At 39.6% G+C, this 18,239-nt stretch overlaps 1 protein-coding gene across 3 annotated transcripts in view; it reads left to right on the top strand.

The window, feature by feature from the left end:
• Positions 1 to 18,239, top strand: part of MYO6 (myosin VI) — a 155,842-nt gene that overhangs the window by 103,273 nt on the left and 34,330 nt on the right. For all 3 annotated transcript variants that reach the window (XM_081530828.1, XM_081530829.1, XM_081530827.1), the window contains exons 16-20: positions 552 to 679; positions 3,432 to 3,527; positions 3,819 to 3,992; positions 7,199 to 7,237; positions 8,801 to 8,894. In XM_081530828.1, coding sequence (XP_081386954.1) covers positions 552 to 679; positions 3,432 to 3,527; positions 3,819 to 3,992; positions 7,199 to 7,237; positions 8,801 to 8,894 — 531 coding nt within the window. The remainder of the gene's footprint in view (positions 1 to 551; positions 680 to 3,431; positions 3,528 to 3,818; positions 3,993 to 7,198; positions 7,238 to 8,800; positions 8,895 to 18,239) is intronic.

The following is an 18,239-nucleotide window of genomic DNA, read 5'->3' on the forward strand; positions in this document are numbered from 1 at the left end:
TCCGCCATCTTGTTCCTAATTCCTGTCTTTTAGAAACTGTCCCATTTAACAGTTCTATCCAAAGCATTTAAGCAGCTTATGTTTTGTAGTTATTTTGGACAGGCAGTAAATTCAAAACATATGAATGGAAGGAGCATAAATATGTGTTGTTGTGGAAGTTTTGCTGGAAAGTTTTTGAATCCATATCTCTAAGTAGTTTTAAAAACCTAAGCTTACAAAAGCTTCTGTAGTTTTACTTCATTTCGAATATAGAGGTCATCTGGGAGAGAAAGATTGCTGGCTCTTTGGCCTCTGTCCTAGCTTACAGACAAAATGGTTAACATTAGTCGTTTTCTTTATGGAGTTGTTTTCTAAACTGTGTTCAGTATATGATGTTACTGTCTAATAAATTGCCAGATGTAAAATAAAATTCATTTGCTCTCTGTAGCTTTTGAGAGAAAACAGTACTTGTGGAATCATGTACTTTGTTTCTGACCAGCCCTCAAAATTTGTGATCAGTAAGTTTTAAGTGTTATGTTTTTACCCTGTCATATTTGAATTTTTTGAAATAGATATAATTGAAGCAAAATTAGTGGGAATATTGGATATTTTGGACGAAGAAAATCGCCTTCCCCAGCCAAGTGATCAACACTTCACCTCTGCAGTTCACCAGAAGCACAAAGACCATTTCCGACTCTCTGTGAGTTTGTCATTTCAAAACTGAGGCTCTGCTTGGAAGAGAAACTTGCAGAAAGATGTGCTAGATGTTAGAGATGAGATAATTAGAATCCTAAGTTATATAAGGCTTTGAACAACTACATGCATCTTCTGTAGTTAATCCAGCACAGTGTCTTCTATAGATGACCATTAATTTACATCTGTATATTTTTGCTGCTGCTGATCTATCTAATCAAGGCCCTTTTAGCTGGATATAAAATACATTTCTCCTAAGATGTACAAAAAGATTTATGTACATTTTTTTGTACATTTATGTACTGTTGTTATGTTCTCCCTTCTGGATGAAGTGACCATCAGTCACTCTGTTCTGTATCATGTGAATTGGATCACTTCCCAGGGGTTAGGACCTAGAGTCACATGCAGCCACCTGTCTGCACATTTGTAAAACCAGCAAAGCTTGTGGCTAAGAGTCTGACTGGTAGAAGCAATTCATGTAATCATCAGTAATTTCATTTTGATGCTCTTTCTTTAGGAGTTTTGAATGGAAATTGTACTCAGAGAGGGTCATAGAAGCTGGAGCAACAGAAGAATTAGCTGAAGGGTAAAACAGACACAGGGAGAGACAAAAAGAGACACAGAGAGAAATAAATGCGAAGTACTCTTCCAGAAAGGGTCAGAAGACCTGGTTCTCTAGACTGCTGTTGTGTCACAGAGCTGTGCTTGAATCCCCGCTGGTGGTGGTGACCAGTAGGGCTGTTCTCCATAAGGTTGGCACGTGCGGCTCTGAAGCTGTTTTCTGTGTTTAACTAGCTGTGTGTTTGTCTTTACACTCAACCGACATCCCCTTACATAATCCAAACACAACTCCATCCTTGTGCCCAGAAAGGGCGGAGTGGCACAGAGAAATGTGGATGTTAATTTCACCCATGTAGATAGGTGCTGCCTCATCTTAGAACAACAAAGGCAGGGAGGAAGGAAGAAGGAAGAGAAGAGAAAAGCTGTTCAGAGTTGCAGTTGCCTCCTATACTGTTACAGTTTTGAGGATGTGGCATAGTATAACAGTCATTGCTGATGGGTCCAGGAGTTCAAGTGAATGAAAGCTGATATTCCTGTTTCCATACATTATTAACTAAATCAATAACACAAGCAGGTTGAAGGCATTTACTGAAAAAGCTGATGTAATTATGCTAACCTTTTCTGGAGACTGCATCCCACAACCACCTGCTCCATCGGCTTGCAGTTCTTCTGTATGCTTAAATAAATCTTGGGATGTGAAGGCTGCCTATCTTTACTTCAGTGGAGATAGAAATAAAACAGTATGTGTCCCCAGTAAAACTTTTAAGATTGAAGACATATATCCAGTCCTGTTTATTCACTGCTCTCTATGAGGACCAGTCTGGATGCACAGTCACTTTTGCCAAGAGTACTGACTGCTGGTCAACAAACTGTGACCAGGGTTTCAGAGACATAAGGCTCCAAGGACAGCCAATGAAAGAATCTGGAATGGGCTTTGGTCACTTTCCTCAAAAGAGAACAAGAACACAACAGTAAATTCTAATTTGTACGGTTTACTACTTTTGTTGTATTTCTTTGAAAATAAAAATAATGATAACTGTTTATTGAATTACTTACCCTGTGCCAGGCGCATTCTAAGCATCTTCCTTGAATTCCTTTATTTAATCCTCATAACGGGCTTCCCTGGTGGCTCAGATGGTAAAGAATCTGCCTGCTATGTAGGAGACCTGGGTTCAATCCCTGGGTTGGGAAGATCCCCTGGAGGAGGGCATGGCAACCTACTCCAGCATTCTTGCCTGGAGAATCCCCATGGACAGAGGAGCCTGGCGGGCTACAGTCCACGGGGTCACAAAGAGTCAGATATGACTGAGCGACTAAGCACAACACAGCACAATGCTCATAGTAATCCTTTGCTGTTGCTCCTGCTTGCTTCCCCGTGCATGGAGAGGGCAGCTGACCTCCTTTCCTAGAACAGAGAGAAAGGGTTGGGTTTGGGCATCAGGCTGGCATCTTGATCCCAGGGCCACCCACTGACTCGTGGTGTTGGCTGCCACGCAGAGGGGAGGCTCTGTGCTCTGCCAGCTCTGTCACCCAGGAGAAGCCTGGTGAGGTTCTGGGGTCTTAGCTTTTTCATTTTTAAATGAGATTGTCTTTCTTAACCTTAGGCCATTAGGGTCAGAGGTGAACTTTTATTTTGGAAACTTAGAAACGATACCAGAATGAGCTATTATAATGATAGTACAACCAGAAAGTGATTTTGTTTTCTTCAAATAGATTCGGTCTCATTATGTAAGAGTGTTAGGATGTATGGCTAAAATCAGTAGGTGAGTCCGTGTGCTTATTTCAGGTGTTTCTATAGAACAGTGCTTCTCCACCTTGGTCACACCTAGGAGTCAGCTCATGTAAATGGTTTGGTGGTTTAAAAGTGCTCCAGATGACAATTCAGCAGCTGCTACTTTAGACATAGTTAACTTTATAGTTAACTTTGCCTGCTGTGTTTTGCATGTGCTTCTAAATAGTGTGGTTTTGTTTTGTTTTGGGTCTTACTCCGTTTTTTCTTCCTAAGAGATTATAACCAAAAATATTTGCTAGATTTTACTGGTACATTAAGGCTTACTTAAGGAGCAATATAATTGTATATAGTATAAAAACTCCCTTTCTGATTTTAAGTATGTCACATCCCAGATGTTTTCTAAAGGGAGTTATTAACGTTGTATATTTTTGATAATTTAATGACTGATGTATGTATTGATTTTCAGATTCCTAGAAAGTCTAAGCTGGCAGTTCACAGGAACATCCGTGACGATGAAGGCTTCATCATCAGGCATTTTGCCGGGGCCGTGTGCTATGAAACAGTGAGTAGAATGTTTACAGGGAGAAAACCGTTTGATGTTAAAGCTGCGCTGTGCAATACGGTAGTATCTAGCCACATCTGGCTTTCTAAAGTTAAGCAAAATTTAAAATTCAGTTCCTCAGGACACTGGCCACATCTCATGTGCCTGATGTTGCCGTGGCTGGAGGTGGCTGTATTGGACAGCGCCGACGCAGAGCATTTCTGTTACCTCAGAGTGTTCTGTCAGACAGCACCGTGTAAGGAATATTACCACAAGATGGACTGAATCATTCCTGTCTGCTTTATTTTTCAGACTCAGTTTGTGGAAAAAAATAATGACGCTTTACATATGTCTCTTGAGTCCTTAATATGTGAATCCAGGGATAAATTTGTCCGGGAATTATTTGAATCATCCACAAATAACAACAAAGACACTAAGCAAAAAGCAGGAAAACTTAGCTTCATCAGTGTGGGAAACAAGTTTAAGGTATTTGTGTTAAATGTATTGCTAGAATTTTTTTTTTTCTTACTGCATTAAAAAAATTGTGTTTTACACTAGTGGATAATGTAGTTCACTCTGAGGAATCCCATGACTGAGATTCAAAGAGCAGATCCTGAATTGTTGATGTTTGTATACAAAAGAACATAAAGTAGGAACATAGAGAAATCTTGTAATTTGATGAACGTGTTCTTCCTTGGTGCTTGACATGTCTGATTGCTTCTCCTAATGTTCTTGCTTCTGCTGACTGTCTGGTTGACCTTCACACCTTCTCTTTCCCACGTGTTTTCTGTTTCCTTCCTCATTCCGCAGTTTTGTTTTAGCTGGAGTAGTCCAGCTCGAGATGGCTAGAGAGGCCTAGTTGAGTTGAGAGAGGAAAAGCAGGCACTGCCAGGGGCTTCAGGTAAATGATCACCTTCGTGGACTCCTCCTTAACAGAGCGGCCGCCGCGTTAACGCCCGGCTCCGTTAGTGGTTCAGTTTGTAGTGCATTTTTAATGTGTTTTCTCTCATAGTGCATTCTGGGTGTGCATATTACACGAAAACTTGATTAAAGCTTTTAATAACTTCCACAAAAGATAAATACTTGGTGTGGCAAACCCTTCATATTGTTTAACACTGAAGAACACTTCATTTGTTTCACTGATGTTGGATCAGGAGTTTATTCCTTGAGGTCTGACAGGGAATTGTCACATGATGCGTCTAAGAAATGGAACACTCCTGTTTGGTTCTAACTGTTGAGTATTTTGCATATAAAAAGATAATTTAAAAACTATGTATCACTTTTAATGAATAAATGATAATGAATAGATAAAATAAATAGAATTAATTTCTGTCTTATACATTTCCACAGTCTTGTTCTGTTTATAAGAAAACCGCATATGCCTTTAATTTTGTGTACTTCAAATATTAAAAATGATTTAATTAGGCACAATAATTAAGACTCAGAATACTAGGATACTGACAATGTAAGCTTCCTGAAATCCACTGTGGGCTGAAATGGGCTCTAAATAACTAACTTGATAAAATCATGGTTATAAAACAAAAGCTGAAGCATAGATATAAGAGAAAGCTTGTAACATATTTTCCAGGTAACCGAATAAAAGGTCTTAAACTCTGTTATAAGTTGTGTTAATTAATTATGAGTTTCTTCTCTTGAGTATTCTTTCTCTTATTTAGATATTCTAAAATTCCTACATAAACACATGCTGACAGATTGGTTTAAAATAGTACATTAGCCTGTATGAAATGGAGATCATTTATTAAGTATTTTCCTACATGATATATTAGTATTACTGGCAAGAACACACTTGAAATTTTAGACAGTTTATGTAAACAAAATAAAAAACATTCTTAAAATTCTTCGGACTAAGGTATTTTATGTTAAGACTTCAAGTGCTTAAAATTGCTTAAATGCAATATGATGCATTTTGTACGTCAGACTACTTGAAAACTGTAACTAAAAGCTGTAACATTTAATAATAATATTTAATAATAAAATTTCAAAATGTTCTGATTGTGATGCTTTGAAATGAAATATTAATAGGAATTCTTATTTTTAAGTATAGTAGAATAGTTTATTAAATTAAATTCAAGTTATGTGCGGCAGTAAAACAAAACAGGCTAGCATTTACATTACTGAGCATCACTGAGAACCAGAGGTTTTCCACTGAAATGTGACATTTTCAGGTTATTGAAACATAACTCTTTTACTATTAGTGTTTTAGAAAAAGTAAATTTTTTGATGAAAATTTTATTCTTTTATTATATACAGGAACAACTGTATGTTTTAAAATAAAATACAAATAAAGCATGAGTTGCGTAAGGCCATTAGGCCTCGTGGTCTTTGACCACTAGTCTTTGGACATTCCTCCTTCCCTCAGATACTGTAGTTCCTTTTTGCTGCTTCTATTCTTCATTCTCACTTTATCTCCATTTTGGGGGAGGATACTGTGCTATGGATTAGGAACCATGGGCTTTGTGACAGTCATTTTCTTTCCAAATTAGTGGCTCTTACACTTGCTTTTCATTTGTGTGCTGGTCCAGACTGGTTAAGGTTGTCAAGACTGTGGCAGCCAGATAAGTGGGTGTCCTCTTTTAATCTAAATTCATTCTGTTTTTATATGAGCCTATAATGTCTGAAGTGTGCTGGAGTATCATGCTTCAGAGGATGAACCTTGGTGTCAGGCCCTTGTTAGAATCTTGGTTTTGCCATTACTAGCTCCATGATCTTGGCAAATAATTTATCTCTCTGGGCCTCAATGCTTTTGCCTGTAAAATGAGACTAATACATCTCTAGAGTTGTGCAGATTAAACTTGATAGTACCTGTGAAAAGCTTTGAGCAGTGCCTCACTCATAGAAAGCATTCAGTAAATTATACCTATTATTATTACTAAATATAGCTATGAATAGATATGTTAATTTATCTCTTGTTAAGTAGTACAATAAGCATCCCAGTATAAAATCAGTATAACAATTTTACACAATTTACTTTGCAGAGAAGTAAAGCAAATACATGATTTTAATGTATTGAGCCAGAGTAAATAATAATCACTTAATATTATTTTAAAAAGGAAAGCACAGTAACTACTTATAGTGTCCATTGTGAATTTTACTTTGAGAAAATTGTCCTAGCCTTTAAAAATAATTGAAATGAGAGGTTTTAACACAGTGAAGAGGCTTTCAACAAGTAGGCAGGTCAGTTTCATTTCTGATAGGTGTTACATAAAACAATTCTAATATATAGCATGAGTGGATGTTTTAAACATACCCTAGTTCTTAATGGAGTGTGACACAAGCTACACGCAGCTTGCCACGCGTTCACATACTGCTCCATCGATTCCTTTTTGAATGCGTCACACCCGCATTTTCATTTACTTCTTTCATTGCCTGTATACTTTTTCCTCATTCACCCCACCTCCAAGTGTGCATGTATGTTTTCTAGTAATGCTAATTTTCAGTCTTTTAATTACACAAGTTCTGTATATTTAAGTTATTGTCCTTGGTGTTATGTATTAGCTGTATGCTTTTGCATGTTGCTATCTGTTAAAGAGATTGTGTAGAGCTGTTAAATTGTAACATGTTGTGGATGAGCATTATTGCATGTTATTTTATTCTAATGTTGAAAAGCTAATTTTTACTTATGGTATTGTGTAGTTTTGCTTTCTGAAGTAATGAAATGATTTCTTCTACAGACACAGTTAAATTTGCTTCTGGATAAACTTCGAAGTACAGTGAGTATACTTAAAAAAAAAACACAGGGTTTTTAAATGGCCCTCTTGAACTACTATTAGTTAATTATTAAAATAAGCGCAGTAAACCTGGAATAATTAAAAATTTATTTAAAACCAAATTTCCTCATTGAAAGAAAATCAGTTTTTAAAATGGTTGTCATTTTGGTTAGGTTTGGTCAAACTGTTTTATAAACATATAGAATTCTCTGAATGTTATTAAGATTATGCTGTCGCTTCAGGAGAGTGAAAATAATTAGTTATTATAGAGAAGGAAGATGTATTTTTTAGGATTAAAGACAGTGCATGTAATTCATTTTCATTTCATTTCTCTGGTGGTAAAATTCTCCAGCATGACAATGTTGATATGGAAAAAATGGATGTAGTATTTTTATGCCGTATAATAGAAGCAGTAGTTCCTTGGAAACTTTTAAAAAAACTGGACATTTTAATTCCCTCTGTTTTTTTAAAGAAAATTCACCATGGAAAGAAATTTGATATGTGGCTTATGTTAATGAGGCATGACTTCGGGAGATTACTTTTTAAACAAATCCACAGAACTTAACTAAATACTCTTCATTTTCAAGTAGTCATTTTGAAAAGCCAAATATTTATTCTCTGTGCTATCATTGCTTAATTTATTATTAGACTTGCTTTTGAAGCCATTAAGAAATTGTCTTAAATATCTTCATTGTTTGCAAATATTTATCTCTTAAGGACAACCAAATCTTTGAAAACCAAATCTGATGAGGTATTTTATTTTTATCACCCAAATATGATGCTACTATAAAATGATTAGGATATAGTTGTGGGGTATTTTTTTTTAAGGCTTTTCTAAAAAGTATCTAAAAGCACTTTCAGTGAGCATTATTGTTGATATAACTATAACTGTTCAGCTTTGCAGGGTGTGACTACTTGGAAGAGAAGCTGTTACTTGATGTTCAGTGTATTAGCTTCAGTTCCCAACAGTTTCACTGTGTACATTGCAGTGTTCTCACTGCCTCATTCACCATATCCTGATAACTGATTCTAAATGAATGCCTTTAAGCTTTTTAAAATACATATCATTTGACGAAACTTTAAGATGTACAGTAGTGCAACTTAGGGACCTACTGTATGTTTCTAAAATAGAATGATGAGAAAAGTTGACTTTTGTTTTTTAACACTTTGGCCTAAATTTTAAGAGGCATAATTTTATTTGCTCATCTTGTCATAGAGAAGTTTCTTATCACAGCAACATAGCACATACATACATTTAAATGTGGAGTATAATCACATGCATGTCATCCTATGAAATATATTGTTTAAATATATTGAAATATTTTATTATGAAAGACTTTTCTTTTTACAATAACACAATCTTTGGCACTCGAATATAAAACAGTATTTTGTAATACTACTATATAAATGCTTTACATTATAAAAGTATGCTAATTGTTTTAAGTTCCTTAGTGATTATTTTAAGAGAGGCTCATAACTTAATGATATGCTCTGAAAGTTGCTAGAATTCTTAGAAAAATAAGAATGCTGCATATATTATGTTTTAAAGTACCTGTATTCTTTTAGGGAGCAAGCTTTATTCGCTGTATCAAGCCTAATTTAAAGATGACAAGCCATGACTTTGAAGGAGCTCAAATTTTGTCTCAACTTCAATGTTCAGGTATTTCTCTATTTTATAATCTATGTTGAGGTGTATCGGGAGTCTTACTTAGTTCAAATACAATTTAATATATCCAGTGTATTCAAATAATTCACAACTATCTTGATTATTTTTAAGCACAATAAGACCTTTATATTCCTTTATTTGTAAGAAGAAAGGTGGACAAATTATTTGAACAATATTGGTGTATAGTATTATTTCACAATAATCTTTTACCTCATTGAAATATAATTGATAAAAACTTTTTCAACTGTGGAGAACAGTATGGAGATTCTTTTAAAAACTAGGAATAAAACTGCCATATGACCCAGCAATCCCATTGCTGGGAATATACCCTGAGAAAACCATAATTGAAAAAATGTTTGCACCCCAGTGTTCATAGTAGTTGTGTGTGTGCGCTCAGTTGTGTCAGACTCTGCAACCCCATGGATGGTAGCCCACCAGGCTCCTCTGTCCCTGGAATTTTCCTGGCAAGAATGCTGGAGTGGGTTGCCATTTTCTACTCCAGGGGATCTTCCGGACCCGGGGATTGAACACATGCCTCTTGCATTAGCAAGTGAGTTCTTGACCCCTGTGCCACCTGAGAATTCCACCCCCCGACCCCCCACCCCTAGTGTTCATAGCAGCACTATTTACAATGGCTGGGACATGGAAGCAACCTAGATGTCCATCAGCAGATGAATGGATAAAGAAGATGTGATACATATGTACAATGGTATATAATTCAGCCATAAAAAAAAGAATGCATTTGAGTCAGTTCTAGTGAGTTGGATGAACCTAGAACCTGTTATACAGAGTAGAGTAAGTCAGAAAGAGAAAAATGAATATCATATGTTAACACATAGATACAGAATCTAGAAAAATAGTACTAATGAACCTATTTGCAGGGAAGGAATGGAGACACAGATACAGAGAACAGGCTTGTGGACACAGTAGGGAAAGGAAAAAGTGAGATGAATGGAGAAAGTAGCACTCACATACATACACCACCACGTGTAAAACAGACAGCTGGTGCGAAGTTGGTGTTTAACACAGGGAGCCCAGCCTGGCACTCTGACAACCTCAAGGGGTGGAGGCTCAAGAGGGACAGGGAGGGGCTGTTGCTCACTTGCTCAGTCATGTCTGACTTTTTGTCGCCCCGTGGACTGCAGCACACCAGGCTTCCCTGTTCTTAACCATCTCCTGGAGTTTGCTCAGACTCCTGTCCATCGAGTCAGTGATGCCATCCAGCCATCTCATCCTCTGTTGCCCTCTTCTCTTCCTGCCTTCAGTCTTTCCCAGCATCAGGGTCTTTTCTAATGAGTCGGCTCTTCACATCAGGTGGCCAAAGTATTGGAACCACAGCATCAGTCCTTCCAGTGAATATTCAGGGTTGATTTCCTTTAGAATGAACTGGTTTGATCACCTTGCTGTCCAAGGGACTCTCAAGAGTTTTCTCCAGCACCACAATTTGAAAGTGTCAGTTCTTCAATGCTCAACCTTCTTTATGGTCCAGCTCTCACATCTATACATGACTACTGGAAAAACCATAGCTTTGACTCTATGGGCCTTTGTCAGCAAACTGATTTCTGCTTTTTAATATGCTGTCTAGTTTTGTCATAGGTTTTCTTCCAAGGAGCAAGCATCTTTTAATTTCATGGCTGCAGTCACCATCTGCAGTGATTTTGCAGTCCAAGAAAATAAACTTTGTCACTGTTTCCATTTTTTCCCCATCTATTTGCCATGAAGTGATGGGACCAGATGCCATGAGCTTAGTTTTCTGAATGTTGAGTTTTAAGCCAGCTTTTTCACTCTCCTCTCTCACTTTCATCAAGAGGCTCTTTAGTTCCTTTACACTTTCTGCCGTTAGGGTGGTGTCATCTGCATATCTGAGGTTGTTGATATTTCTCCCAGCAATCTTGCTTCCAGCTTGAGCTTCATCCAGCCTGACATTTCGAATGATGTACTCTGGATGTAAGTTAAACAAGCAGGGTGAATTGTCACTCCTTGACATACTCCTTTCCCAATTTTGAACCAGTCTGTTGTTCCATGTCCGAAGGGGATGTATGTATAATTATGGCTGATTTGCATTATTGTATGGCAGAAACCAACAGAACATTGTGAAGCAATTTTCCTCCAATTAAAAAATAAATTAAAAATAACTCAGAAAACCAAAAGCACTCTTTAGCTGTGAACCCAGATCTCCTCTGTGGGTGCTTTCTGCAGCTTTCTTTCCATGGCCGCCTCAGTCCCACAGCGGCTCGTTCCCCATGTCACTGGGTCGGGTTTTGGAGTCCTTGCTTCTCACTGTGCTACTTAGTAAAAAACAAACAAGCAACACAGTGCCGTTGAGGAAGGACAGACATGGCCACGTGAGGGGCGGAGAGTGTTGGTTTAACCAAGTGGAGAAAAGTTCCATGGGAGCCAAGGGAATTTTGCTGTTTTCATTTTTTTTTACAAGTAGTAGAGTGAGAAGCAAGGACACCAAAACCTGGTCCACTCACTCAGGTCAGGGGCCCGGGGCTGTTTTCTGTGTCCTGTGCCATCCTCCGTCCTCATACCACCCCGCCTCTCCCAGGGCCCGGGCCTGGACACTCCTACGGTTTCAGGCTTGGGACGCTTCCTGAAACCCTCTTGCCAACCTGACTCCATTTCTTGCTTCTCTTAGCAGCAGATTTATGAGAAAGCTGAGGTCGCTTTAGCTTCGGAGTGCCTTGTTTATATGGGCTCCTTTCAGAACCCTGTACCTGATATTATATTCTTTGTAATTTATAATTTCATAGTTATTTCATAAAGAGCCCTCCCCCAATTATATAAGCTTCAGCACAGTTCAGTCGCTCAGTCGTGTCCGACTCTTTGTGACCCCATGAACCGCAGCATGCCAGGCCTCCTTGTCATCACAAACTCCCAGAGATTACTCAAACTCATGTCCATTGAGTCGGTGATGCCACCCGGCCATCTCATCCTCTGTCGTCCCCTTCTCCTCCTGCCGCCGATCCTTCCCAGCATCAGGGTCTTTTCCAATGAGTCAGTTCTTTGCATTGGGTGGCCAGAGTATTGGAGTTTCAGCTTAAGCATCAGCCCTTCCAATGAATATTCAGGACTGATCTCATTTAGGATAGACTGGTTGGATCTCCTTGCAGTCCAAGGGACTCTCAAGAGTCTTTTCCAACACCTCAGTTCAAAAGCATCAATTCTAAGGCACTCAGCTGTGTCTACCCGTGACCCCTCTCAAAACCTTAGCTGTCAATGAATCGTTTTCTCCTCATCTGCATGGAGAAGGTGGGCAAGGCAGATTGGCATTGTTGTAAATTCATGATCCCTAACCTTCAAAGGGCTCTCATACCCACCCACCAAGTTTCCCTGGCTAGCAGGTTTTGTTTCTCCCCAGAGACCAGTGTGACTCACCCTGCCCTGAGCCCCTGCCAACAGGCAGCCTCACCTCTTTTTACTCAAAAGCTGAACGCCTTACCTGTGTGCTGCCAAATATCTTCACCTGCATGCTTTCCCTCCTGATGGAAAGTAGAAAGTGCCTGTCTTCCTCAATGAGATTGCAGTGTTTTGGATTCATCCCTCCCTGCCTTCTCAGGAACCTTGAGTACTGATGACCTGTACTGAAGCTTTGAGATGGCCTCTCCCCACTGAACCTCATCTTCTTTCCCTCTTGCCAACATTTCCTTCCCACTCCATCCCCATCTCTGGCCTTACTTTCTGTTCTCCAGGTTTTGCTTTTCTCTCCAAGAATATTCTCTTCTTGCTTTCTGAGTTTCCTGCCTTCCACTCACTCTTGAGCCCAGGAGAAATCAGCTTCCACCAGAATGATTCTGAGTAGGATCTCCGGTGACTCTCCTGATCCTGAGTTAGGCATTTCTTTGCAGACCTCATCTCACTGGGCTGCAGCCACCTCAGGCTCCGCTCTGTGGCTGTCACATTGCCTTTCCTTGGCTGCTGAAACAGCGAGTGTCCCTGCTTCACCTGAATGCTTGGCCGTCCCTGCCTGCTCTGCGGGGTCGTCTTCTTCCACCTGGATATCCCTTGTTGGACCTGCGCTTCTTCTCACTTCTGTCAGTGCTGTTTGATATAACTTTCCGTGGAGGTGGAAATATTCTGTACCCATGTTGTCCAGTATGGCAGCCACTAGATACTTGTGGCTGTTGAGCCCTTGAAATGTGGCCAGTATGAGTTAGATACTGAATTTTTAATCATGCTTAATTAAAAAAATTTAAATGTAAATAGTCACACATGACAAACCTAGACAGTGTATTGAAAAGCAGAGATGTTACTCTGCCAACTAAGGTCCATACAGTCAACGCTCTGGTCTTCCCAGTGGTCACATATGGTTGTGAGAGCTGGACCATACAGGAGGCAGAGCACCGAGGAATTGATGCCTTCGAACTGTGGTGCTGGAGAAGACTCCTGAGAGTCTCTTGGACAGCAAGGGAATCAAACAGTCAATCTTAAGAGAAATCAACACTGGGTACTCATTGGAAGGATTGATGCTGAAGCTGATGCTTCAGTATTTCGGTCACCTGATGTAAACAGCTGACTCATTGAAAAAGTCCCTGATGCTGGGAAAGATAGAGGGCAGGAGAAGAGGGCATCAGAGGATGAGACGGCTGGATGGCATCACCGATGCGATGGACATGAACTTGAGCAAACGTCAGGAGATGCTGAGGTACAGAGAGGCCTTGCATGCTGCAGTCCATGAGTCAGACACGACTGGGCAACTAAACAACAAGTCACATGTGGCTAGTGCAGCTACAGAGCGTGTGTCCAGCAGCTCCCATACTGGACAGCCTAGGCATGTGTTCTCAGTCTGAGTCTCCCCAAGCCCCTTTCCACGTGACCCAAGGAGTGTGTCTTTTACTGCCTCAGATTTGCTGAGATATAACTGACGTGTAACATTGTATGAGTTCAAGTTGTGCAATGTGCTGATTTGATACACTTACATACTGCAAAATGGTCACCACCATAGCATTAGCTAAGAGTCCTGTCAGGCCACATAATGACCACTGCTTGCTTGGGGTGGGAACATTTAAGATCACCTCTCCTTGCGAACAGTGAGCCTTCAGTTCAGTTCAGTTGCTCAGTCGTGTCCGACTCTTTGCGACCTCATGAATTGCAGCATGCCAGGCCTCTCTGTCCATCACCAACTCCCAGAGTCTACCCAACCCCATGTCCATCAAGTCGGTGATGCCATCCAACCATCTCATCCTCTGTCGTCCCCTTCTCCTCCTGCCCCCAATCCTACCCAGCATTAGGGTCTTTTCCAATGAGTCAACTCTTCGCATGAGGTGGCCAAAGTATTGGAGTTTCAGCTTCAACATCAGTCCTTCCAATGAACACCAAGGATTGATCTCCTTTAGGATGGATTGATTGGATCTCCTTGCAGTCCAAGGGACTCTCAAGAGTCTTCCCAACACCACAGTTCAAAAGCATCAATTCTGTGGCGCTCAGCTTTCTTCACCGTCCAACTCTCACATCCATACATGACCACTGGAAAAACCATAGCCTTGACTAGACGGACTTTTGTTGGCAAAGTAATGTCTCTGCTTTTCAAATGCTATCTAGGTTGGCTATAACCTTCCTTCCAAGGAGTAAGCGTCTTTTAATTTCATGGCTGCAATCACCATCAGCAGTGATCTTGGAGCCCAAAAAAATAAAGTCTGACACTGTTTGCACTGTTTCCCCATCTATTTCCCATGAAGTGATGGGACCAGATGCCATGGTCTTAGTTTTCTGGACGTTGAGCTTTAAACCAACTTTTTCACTCTCCTCTTTCATTTTCATCAAGAGGCTCTTTAGTTCTTCGCTTTCTGCCATAAGGGTGGTGTCATCTGCATATCTGAGGTTATTGATATTTCTCCCGGCAATCTTGATTCCAGCTTGTTTCTTCCAGCCCAGCGTTTCTCATGATGTACTCTGCATATAAGTTAAATAAGCAGGGTGACAATATACAGCCTTGATGTACTCCTTTTCCTATCTGGAACCAGTCTGTTGTTCCATGTCCAGTTCTAACTGTTGCTTCCTGACCTGCATACAGGTTTCTCAAGAGACAGGTCAGATGGTCTGGTATTCCCGTCTCTTTCAGAATTTTCCACAGTTTATTGTGATCCACACAGTCAAAGGCTTTGGCATAGTCTTAGGACTCCGTAATTCAAGCTCTCACTATCTTTCACCTGGCTCTTTGCTGAAGTTTCTTTTTTTTTTTCTTTCAAGTCAGTTTTGATGTATTTATTTATTTATTTTTTTGCTGAAGTTTCTTAACCATCCTCCTTGCATCTGCTTGGTATGTTCTTCATGTACGTCCAGAGTTACTGCCTTACAGCTCAAACCTGAGCATGCCTTTTTATTGCTTGACATGCTGCCATGCTTCTGATTCTGGTTGGGGTAAAAAGCAGAATTCTTGCAGCTTGTGAGGCCCTGTGTGATCTGGCCCGTGTGTCTGTTTGCCTCTGTTTTCTCTCTCTTCTCTCTGCTCTCCAGTCACTCTGGCCTTTGTTTTAGTTTCTTAAATGCCCTGTGTTCCCTCTGGTCCCAGGGCCTCTCATCTGCTGCTTCCTCTGTTTGATAAACTCTCATCTCCCCTTTGTCTTCATCATTCACATCTGAGCTTGGTTGTCATTGCCTTGCGAAAGCCTTTCTTGATGCCCCCAACAAGGAAGGGGGCCCAAGTAAAGGGTGCCGAGCACCTTCATTTCAAAGTCACAGATTTTATTTAATTTCTCCTTTCTCTAATCTGTAAACACTTGAGGGCAGAAACTGTCCTGACTTGTATGCACGTTCCTGCTTCCTAGAAATGCAAAACATATACTAGACTTAGTAAATATCTGTTGAATGAAATGCACAGGCTAGGAAATAAAGATTTATTCTTGACTGATTTTAAAAAATACTAGGAAGTTAAATATGGCAACCCATTCTAGTATTCTTACCTGAGAAATCCCATGGACAGAGGAGCCTGATGGGCTACAGCCCATGGGGTCACAAGAGTTGGACACAACTTAGTTGACTAAACCACCACCACCAGAAAGTTAAATAAATGATGTCTGTTTTATTCCTACATATGTATAGTTGTATTTTTGTAATAGTTTCTTCAGATCATTTTTGCTTGGTGTCTGCTTATTTTGCTCATTTAAATTTCTCTTTAGGATTTGGTTAACCTAACATAATATCATTTACTTCCTACTGAGCATCCAGTGTCCTGGCAAGTCAAGTGTGTTTAGATTTAGTTCAATGCACTATTAGATTAGCAGAATGTGGGCTCACTAATGCTTTAGCTGGGATTCCTCTTTCAGTAAGCAGTTCATTTTAACAAGATAGGTTGGCAGTTTAATAGATGCCATTGATTCATAATAGTTTGATTTTTTTATAATACTAATTGCAGTAAAGTGGCTTAGAATTGGTAGTTGTATGACTAGGTAATGAGAAAAAGCAAAAAAAAAAATTACCAATAACTGGTAGAAATAAAAATATTTATAATGCTTTCTAAAATAAAAACATTTGAGATTGGAATTCTCCTTTGCCTTTCTATTTCTATTTTTTTCCAATTTAAGGAGAATAATTAACTTAGGACAGCTTTTAAAAGGGACTGTCTTCTGATCGGCCAATCCCAGGGAGAGTAGGGGAAAGTAAGGAAGGCAGGTCTTCCTCCTTTAACTTCTGGGCTGAGCTCCCTGTCTGTGGTAGCAAAGAGGGGCTCTGAGGACGGCCAGCTGAGCCCGCACCAGGAGGCGCTTCACCAGACTCCCCTGAGGAAAAGCCGGGCGTGGGAATCTCTAGAAGGAAGGGTACTTGGTTTGGCGATTTTTACATTTTTAAGCCTCAGAGTATCTTTAGAGTAAATTAGCTTCAAGTGTGGAGAAAGCAACCACAGACTTGGTAATTTGTTAAGCTCCATGAAATTCTTAATGAACTTCTGTGAGCCATTTCCTACGTTGTCTACAGCGGTAGGGCAAGCCAAGGGGCTCAGAGGGTGGGATGCACACGCTTCTAAGTGTACTTGTTTATTTGATGTACATGGGCAACAATTCTGACAGTACCAATCAAACCTTACTTTTATTTCTCCAAACATAGCCAGAGCCTCAGTCTAGTTCTGGAAATTTCTTTCCGTAGGAACAATTGCCTTTATGTGTTCCATTAAATTAAGTTTAATATTATATTTAATTTAGTATTAAACTTTGTTTTATTATAATATATAACATGTTATATATTATAATAGTATATATAAATTGTGTATTATATTTACTATATAATTATATTGAAAATTATAATAGATATGTTCACTGTAACAAAAATGAAATGGTACAGAATAATTTGGTAAAAAGAAGTCTCCCTTCAAAAAGGTGATCATTTAACTCTGTGCCTTAAACATATTTTTTATACTTGCTAAAGCTCTGCCCTATTATTTTTAATTAATATACCATATTCTATCATGACTGTATCCAAGTACTGCATTTCGGACTCTTTTGTTGACTATGATGGCTACTCCATTTCCTCTAAGGGATTCCTGCCCACAGTAGTAGATATAATGGTAATCTGAGTTAAATTCACCCATTCCAGTCCATCTTAGTTCGCTGATTCCTAGAATGTCGATGTTGACTCTTGTCATCTCCTGTTTGACCACTTCCAATTTGCCTTGATTCATGGACCTAACATTCCAGGTTCCTATGCAATATTGCTCTTTACAGCATCGAACCTTGCTTCTATCACCAGTCTCATCTACAACTGGGTATTGTTTTTGCTTTGGCTCCATCCCTTCATTCTTTCTGGAGTTATTTCTCCATTGATCTCCAGTAACATATTGGGCACCTACTGACCTGGAGAGTTCATCTTTCAGTGTCCTATCTTTTTGCCTTTTCATACTGTTCATGGGGTTCTCAAGGCAAGAATACTGAAGTGGTTTGCCATTCTCTTCTCCAGTGGACCACATTCTGTCAGATAGCTGTTCGTTTCCAAGGCAAACCATTCAATACACGGTACTCCAAGTCTATGCCCTGACCAGTAATGCTGAAGAAGCTGAAGTTGAACAGTTCTATGAAGACCTACAAGACCTTCTAGAACTAACACCCAAAAAAGATGTCCTTTTAATTATCGGGGACTGGAATGCAAAAGTAGGATGTCAAGAAACACCTGGAGTAAATTTGTAAAACAAATTTGTAAATTTGTAAGAACACTCCAAGGCAAATTTGGCCTTGAAGTACAGAATGAAGCAGGGTTAATAGAGTTCTGCCAAGAGAACGCACTGGTCATAGGAAACACCCTCTTCCAACAACACGAGAGAAGACTCTACACATGAACATCACCAAATGGTCAACACTGAAATCAGATTGATTATATTCTTGGCAGCCAAAGATGGAGAAGCTCTAT

Source organism: Giraffa tippelskirchi, chromosome 9 (genome assembly GCF_054371585.1).
Source record: "Giraffa tippelskirchi isolate mGirTip1 chromosome 9, T2T-mGirTip1v1.2.pri, whole genome shotgun sequence".
In the NCBI taxonomy this organism is placed as follows: Eukaryota; Metazoa; Chordata; class Mammalia; order Artiodactyla; family Giraffidae; genus Giraffa; species Giraffa tippelskirchi.